The sequence below is a fragment of the Lepisosteus oculatus genome, chromosome 19 (assembly GCF_040954835.1).
Source record: "Lepisosteus oculatus isolate fLepOcu1 chromosome 19, fLepOcu1.hap2, whole genome shotgun sequence".
NCBI classification, from domain to species: domain Eukaryota; kingdom Metazoa; phylum Chordata; class Actinopteri; order Semionotiformes; family Lepisosteidae; genus Lepisosteus; species Lepisosteus oculatus.
In genome coordinates, this window is record NC_090714.1 from 16,176,215 (window position 1) to 16,183,599 (window position 7,385).

The window sequence follows — 7,385 nt, forward strand, 5'->3', positions numbered from 1 at the left end:
CTCAGTTCCTGAGGTTTTCCTTCGACGCCTCCTCGCCCTGCGTCTGCAGAGCCCGACCTCTGCTCTGCGGCGGCGTTTGGAGTGCCAGCTGTCGGTCCGGACGACGGACAACCTGGGTTTAAAAATTCAAAGCGCCCCAGGAAAAAGTATTTGTAATACAGCCGATTTAAAATATACCCTTTTCCCCCACTGTCGAACTAATGAAAATATAAGCAGAGAAAGACAGCGCTGGTTTGCTTTGAGTGGAGTGTCCAGAAAAGCGCTATATTAGTGTAAGCAATTACACTAGAATCCTTATCTTTTAACCGACTTGAAGAATAACAACTTCTTTTAACACTTATTTTGTCAACACTGATTTTACTCGTGCCAATAAAGCATCTTGCACTGAATTGAAGAAAAAAGGTCGAGTGAACCTGAAGCCTTTTACTAATAGTAAATTAAACCTTAATCGCTTAATGAGCCCAGGAGCTGCGGGTCACGTGGATCACGAAACCTTCGACTGGATCAAAGTCTCGCAATGCTTCCGAGACTCAGCTGCCTAGATCACGGCTCCAGCCTATCATCTCCGTGCCGCTTATCGGATAAATCTGCGCTTGCACAGTATTGCACGGGAAGCAGGAGGGACGTGCGTCTCCCCCATCCCGTCGGCTCAAGTTCAGAGGCTCCCTGTTCGGCGGCGGTGGCCCTTTAAGACAGTCCCGCCATGCTCTGCGAGCCCCCGTGCGTAGCGCCGACAGGGAGGGCAGCCCGATGCGTAAAGGCGAGGTTAGATAAAATACCGAGGAGCCGCAGATTCAAAAGGGCCGGCCCGCATGAGTGTCAGAGTGTGGAGACCTTCGTGCTTTACAGCCCGGCTTGTCAAAGCGTGAAGAGTCGCCGCGCTGCCGGAGCAAGCCACGTACTGGGCAGGCTGTACCCCGCCTCGATGGTGAGGGTGACCCCTTTGATAACGCGAGGCACGGGGCCGTACCGAAACTGATCTTCAGACCCGTTCCTGGAAGTGATCAGAAACCCGCCACCACCACCGCCTGGGAATCGATGTTTTTCCGCCCGCCCCGGCACGGCAGGGTGTCGCCTGGATTTCCACCGCAGCGTTTTAATTCATTCTAATAGCGACGCGCAAACGCGCAGGGCGGAGCGGTGCAAATAACAGCCCCTCTCCAGACGCGAGGGAGGCCGATTGCCTGGAAGTGTAGAAGTCACGTCCCCCCCCTCCCCTCCTGCCTCCACCTGTGACACACAACGAAACGTACATTTAATCCCTGGAGAGTAAAAAGAGTGGGTTCAGTCGGTCTCTCGGCGCTTAGTCACGGGAAGAAATTACTCAACGCAACAGGCGCCCATTCACGCGTGTAGGTTTATAGTTTAGTTTCGTCTCGTAACGGTGTTATCTAAGTGCCAGTAATTCTAGGTTGGTATAGGAATGCAGTACGATACCACCATAAATGCAATCGTTTGGGTACTTGGATGTTTTCCTCTTTCTGACTTTTGTTAGCTGGGGGAGGAATATTATTCCTTTACGCATCGTTTGCAGGATTCTCGGGGATAACGCATTAAGTTGAGATGTTCATGATTCTCGTGTGTCTGTATATACACAGTGTATGTTTTCTCAGTTCAACCTAAACGATGTCGAGCCGAAAGAGAAAGCTGACCTCGGCGGTAGCGGAGGCTGTCCACGGACAGGCCAGCCCCCCGCGTCTCCAGCCCGTGTCCTCGCCTGCCGGGGCTGCCCCTGCAGGGGGCGGTAGCGAGCACACACGCTCTCCCCAGAGCCTGGCCAGCCCGTATTTCCCAGGAAAGGAGAAAGGCTGTTGTAGGCTGGGAGAGGACTTCTTCAACCAGCCGTGCATCAGCCTAGCTAAAGCATTCCTGGGAAAGGTGAGTACTCCTTCAATCAGCAGTGATGTATCCGATTATGTTGAGACAGTTTGCAATAGCACATATATGGGGGTACCATCCGTATGTAGGCGATTTCCTTATAAAAGGCAGGTAAAATAATGTGAAAGGCACTCAGAATCCTTCGGTGTACCATCAGTGTGTTTTGGGACTTTTTCTCCGTTATGGGCAGCGTATTGACCCATCTCATTTTAACAAAATATTGCCATCAGGTCTTGAAAGTGTATTACTTCACTCCACGTGTCAGAACATGTTCCCCAAGATCGCTGATCAAAGGACAATTAATCTCTGTAATTAACTTTAATAAACAACCATCAAGGGAAATATTTTAATTGCTGGATTATGATGAGAGCCAGTTGTACACTGAGTTACCACGGAGACTTCTTAATATAATAATAATAATAATAATAATAATAACTTTAAAAAAAAACGCAGCAGGGCTTTTGTATACATTAGTTTTCCTTTTGCTGTGTTTTGCTGATTAAACTGGCCTGCTCCACTGGAGTTGAGCATCACTGGGACAGGGACTGACCCCTTCACCAGGACTGGGGCTGCGAAACCAGCCCAGGACGTTGGCTTTGAATTTCCAGGGAATGTCATTCAGATGGGCCCAGTGCCGTTTGTCTAACAAAGGGGTCCCAAACTACACCGCCTAAGGGAGGTCCCGATTGGATGCAGTGGTGCAGAGCCACCTTGTAGCAGTGGGCTGGAACGTGGGGGAGTTTCCATCTTCAAGGGCTGCTAATAGACAAATGCAGGCAGCCCACACTGAATCAGGGGTCACCTGCGTCTGGGCACTTGGGCTCTGGATTTGGCACTTGGAGGCTGTGGCTTCAGTTCCCTCTAAGTTAGTTTGGTTCGGGCCCTGACGCTGTGCTCGTGAGAAAACACTTCGCTCAGAATGCACCGGTAAAACGCCCAGCTGCAGAAATGGGTACTCACCAGGTCAGAGCTTGTTCTCGGCTGATTGGTTAAATAAGGGGCCGGTGGGACTGAGGTTCCCGGAGCTCGGCGACGCTCCAGAGTGCTTCAGGGCTGCAGGAAAGCGGAGCTGGCTCGTTTGCACAAGCGAGGAGTTAGAGAGACCTGGTCTCACAGGAGGCGCCTCAAACCTGTGACCCCTGGGCAGCTGGAGGGGTGATAAAGACCACTAATCTACCCCTGTGGCTATCGGACATGCACAAAGCTTGGTTTATTATATTCCCCCTAAACAAGAAAAGAAAAGACACTGTGCTAAAACATTGTCGTTTTCCGCTGTTCGGAACGTTCGAGAGGCCAGGTCAAACTTCACAAGTCTTATCTGAGCACAATAAAAATTCCTGCGTTTTGCCCTCATTCCCTGGAGTCCTTGGCTCAGGAAGGGTCCCTCGTTGGGAACGCGGTCTGCTGTGTGTTTTCCTTCCAGTGGAAATGGGATCTGTGCTCAGTGAAGTGTAAAATGAGCCATGTGAAAGCAGTTATCTTGTGGGCCTGCTTCCCGGCCCCTGCGGAATAAGATAAAGCCGTTGCCTTCTCTTCAGTGTAGCCATGTGCGTGTCGGGAGGCGATGTGCCAGCAAACGGGGCAGCGTCGCCTGTGGTTTAGGAGCTGCTTCTCGGTTCGGGATTTCTGTTCTGTGTAGCTGAAGCATTTATCATCTATTGAGAGGCACTAACAGCCCCTCCCCTGAGTATTGGAACAGGGACATTTGTTGTGTTTTTTCATGCCTCACAGAAGAAGTAATGACTGAATAATTATCTGCCTGACTGCGCAGATTTTTTTTTCATACCCAGACGTTTTGCATTATCCTTAATTTCATCTGTAAGAAATATAAAATGGTCAGTACGTGAGAATATAAGGTTTATGCTAAAATTGCTCAGGCACTGGCGTTGTACAGGTTACGTGGCTTAGATATGTATTCATGATATTCGTATTGCATACCTATTGCTGGACGAAGACGTCTGCAAAATGCCATTCCTTGTAACAGCACGCACTTGACCTCCCCTTGAGGGTGATGGTGTTAGTCTTTCAGTCGCACCACCACAGTATCGTAGCGTCTGGCGCCACCTGGTGGCCGGATGCCGGTACAGTACACGCAGAACAGCTCTTTTTACACCAGACGCGTCCTGGGGTGCCTCTCCTCTCTCACAGAGCCCCGCGTGCGTGTGTGTGTGTGTGCGCGTGTGTTCCAGGTGCTGGCGCGCAGGAGAGCAGACGGGACGGTCCTGAGGGGGAGGGTGGTGGAGACCGAGGCCTACCTGGGCGGGGAGGACCGGGCGTCCCACTCCGCGGGCGGGCGGCGCACCGAGAGGAACGCCGCCATGTTCATGAGGCCCGGGACCATCTACGTCTACCAGATCTACGGCATCTACCTGTGCATGAACGTCTCCAGCCAGGGTGAGCCGCGCGGCGCCGAGCACACCGCCGGGACCCGCACGGAAGGCTGGGGGGCCGCGCCCTCCACCGCGGGGCTCGCAGTCCGCTGCCCCGTGCCCACGCTCTCCCGCACGACTCCGACCGCATGCATCTCCAGGATCTCCGGCTTCCGTTCTGGCTGCTCTTTAAACAGCCCCTTGATATCGAGGGGCCTTTGAAATGCTTTTACAGAGTCTTGAGAACGGACCGAAGTTCCCGGACCGTTAAGAGTCAATAAGCTGAAGAGGGAAGGACTAAATGAGTGTCCAGTGCATTCATAGCGTCAGAGTTATTTATCATTTAAAATGCATAGCACTCTTTAAACGAATTACATCAGGTAGAAATAGTAGATCTCTTTTGAACAACCTGGTTACTGAACACTGTACTGGCTTCTCCACAGTGGTTAAACAAGGAGGAATTTGAATACCATGGTTTACCAGGATTAAACCACTGGTACTGGTGCTATGTTAGAAAGCTTAAATATTAGTTTTGATGGTGTTTTCCTCTCCCACATTTTTCCATAAAACAGCTATTCAGCACCACAGTTTTCCTGTAAGATTTCTGCGGCTGCGGGTCAAGTTCTGTATTACTCTACAAAGGAATTTTGGGAATGCTAAGAAAGGGAGTTACTTAACCACTACACAGTGGTTATTTCAGCGTAAACACAAAATAATACTGGACACGCCTTTGTTTCTTTCGACACACTTTAGGGCTATCATTCCATTAGGTGAGGAAATCAACGGAAATTAAAGAGTCATATGTTTTTTTGGCAGAATTAAAACAATTCAAAATTAGTACCCGCTGTGACTTTGATGAGCATTAACACAACCCTGGCATTGGAGACCTGGTGGAGGAGGAGGAGGAGAGGAGATCAAACAGCTACTGCATAGACTAGTGAGGAAGAGAAGGAGTAGCGGAGATCACACACCCTGCATAGAGTAGTGAGGAAGAGGAGGAGTGGTGACGATCACACAGTTCCTAGTGAGGATCATACAACTGCTAGATAGGCTGGTAAAGCATTGTCTTCTGGACAGACCAATGAGGAAGAGCATTTTTGGGATGGTTGTTGCTGCTGGAAAACATGAACAGGAGGGTGACAGAGTGTGTGGGCGGGGCAGTGGGGGGTCAGTACAGTGACTGAGAAATGAGTTCATCAGGAAGGCCGGGCTTCTCGTTATTTTTACAGAGCACTGCCTGAGGAAGTATGAGCTCACGCACTGCTCTCTCCAGCAAGAAATGCGTTTCAAAGTGATGCATCGTTCCCAGGAGAACGTCTCCCTGGGCTGTCCATTCCTGCACAAAATCTTATTCATAGCAGTTATACTGGACAGGACGTTAATGGCAAAACAGGGAATTTCCTTGGCTGATATGGACACGAGAGAGGCCGCAGTGCAAAACATACCTCTGCGAGGTGGTGTTTAGGCCTTTTCTAAATAAAACCCCTTAAATTAAGTACAACCTTCAATTGCTGCACTCAAAATGGATCATTCTCCTCTGAAAACAAGTTTAATACACTCTTTATCCAGAGTATGGCTGGAGCTGAGAGTACAGCAATGGCTACAGTACCTTAGAGGTTAAGCCAGGCAGAGATGCTTCAGGAGAGAGCAGAAGAATCCCAGAACCACTCACCAGGGGAAGGGCAAACCTAGTGTTTACTGAGGCTAGCCCGTGACTGGCTCGAGCGCGGATAAACGCGCTGTTTCCGTGTTCCAGGGCTTGGCATGGCGATGAAGCCAGCGCATGGGGGGAACTGTCTCATTTTTATGGAATTCCAACTTCCTGGCTTGGGCGTGGAACCTGAATTATATCACGCCAGTGGGAATGAAACTAATCTCTGACAGCAACTGGACAGGCAGAAAACCCACTGCCGTTGCGCCAGATAAAATCAGCACGGCCAGAGCTATAATCAAACAAAGCCCCTGCTGAATGAATCTAGACTGTGCTCTTTTGTGTGGAATTAACTGCACGCATTTAAATGCACAGAGTTCATTTAATGACATCTGCCTACCGGGATGCACAGCAGACCCCAAAAGCTTCCTAAACCTGCTTATCTTTAGGACAATCTGGTGTTCAACTGTCCTTTCTGATTTCTGTCATTCTGATGCAGGATGTCAGAAACGCAGCCGAACTAGGGTGCGAGCGACTCTCGCGCTGTCCATCTTTCCCCGTGCCCTGAGCCGTCTCGTCTTCCCTGTGCAGGAGAGGGGGCGGCCGTGCTGCTGCGCTCGCTGGAGCCCCTGCAGGGCCAGGAGGTCATGAGGGAGCTGCGGGGGGCCCGGCGGAAACCAGGCTCGCGACCCCTGAAGGACAAGGAGCTTTGCAACGGCCCCTCCAAGCTCTGCCAGGCACTGGACGTCAGCAGGGGGTTCGACCAGCGGGACTTGGCCCGCGACGGCGAGGTGTGGCTGGAGCAGGACCCCGACACGCCGTCGCGGGCGCCCCAGGATATAGTGTGCGCCCCCCGCGTTGGCATCGACTCGGCCAGGGAGTGGGCCGCCACACCCCTGCGGTTCTACGTGCGGGGGAACCCCTGTGTGAGCGTGCTGGACAGGGCAGCCGAAAAGCAGCCCACCACTCCCTGACGGGCGCCCCCAGTGATCCCAGCAGGAGGGGGGAGGGCAGGCCTGGGCGCAAGCACTCAAGAGCCAAGCAGCACTAAGGGAGAGCACGACATGTACTCCTAGAAACCCCCAGGCAGTGCCAGATTAATTCATCATACCCCTGTCCTGTCTACTTCCTGTCACTTCATGAGCTTTTTAATCAGCAGTCAGCTAATAAACTTTTCTACTACCATGTTTTCCTATATTAACCACAAATCAAACACTTTCTTATTTCTTTAAAATAAACTTCCATTTCATCTACCTAAACCAGCCCGAATCGTTTCTTCTTCATTACCGAGTGAGAGTACTTTCTTCTGTTGGGACATAATGTACCGTATCCGAGTTTGGGGTGAACAGGTAACAGTTCCCACGAGCTCACTCATTGCGGACGCCCTGGGAGACCAAAAATCTGCTCTTTTCTTGTTGAGAAACACTCTGAAGCGAACAAAGCAAGTGAGTCAACAGTTTATGTCTAGGGATGATAGCTTCCCTAGC

At 51.0% G+C, this 7,385-nt stretch overlaps 1 protein-coding gene across 6 annotated transcripts; it reads left to right on the plus strand.

The window, feature by feature from the left end:
- Positions 1-556: 556 nt before the first annotated feature.
- Positions 557-7,151, plus strand: mpg (N-methylpurine DNA glycosylase). Of its 6 annotated transcripts, none has more exons than XM_015360387.2 (4): positions 557-1,278; positions 1,614-1,878; positions 4,068-4,272; positions 6,490-7,151. In XM_015360387.2, the coding sequence occupies exons 2-4, from the start codon at positions 1,627-1,629 to the stop codon at positions 6,870-6,872; spliced, it is 840 nt and encodes a 279-aa protein (XP_015215873.1). In that variant the 5' UTR covers positions 557-1,278; positions 1,614-1,626; the 3' UTR covers positions 6,873-7,151. The 6 variants fall into 6 exon arrangements, with proteins under 6 accessions (XP_015215873.1, XP_015215870.1, XP_015215868.1 ...); XM_015360384.2 differs by having other exon boundaries at positions 558-1,352; XM_015360382.2 differs by having other exon boundaries at positions 559-1,352; positions 1,599-1,878.
- The last annotated feature ends 234 nt before the right edge of the window (positions 7,152-7,385 follow it).

Bases quoted from the DNA above. Each gene is read 5' to 3' on its own strand.
- mpg (XM_015360387.2), top strand. From the start codon at position 1,627: ATGTCGAGCCGAAAGAGAAAGCTGACCTCGGCGGTAGCGGAGGCTGTC. The intron at 1,879-4,067 runs GTGAGTACTCCT...CGTGTGTTCCAG, and splicing joins CTAAAGCATTCCTGGGAAAG to GTGCTGGCGCGCAGGAGAGC. The intron at 4,273-6,489 runs GTGAGCCGCGCG...TTCCCTGTGCAG, and splicing joins CATGAACGTCTCCAGCCAGG to GAGAGGGGGCGGCCGTGCTG.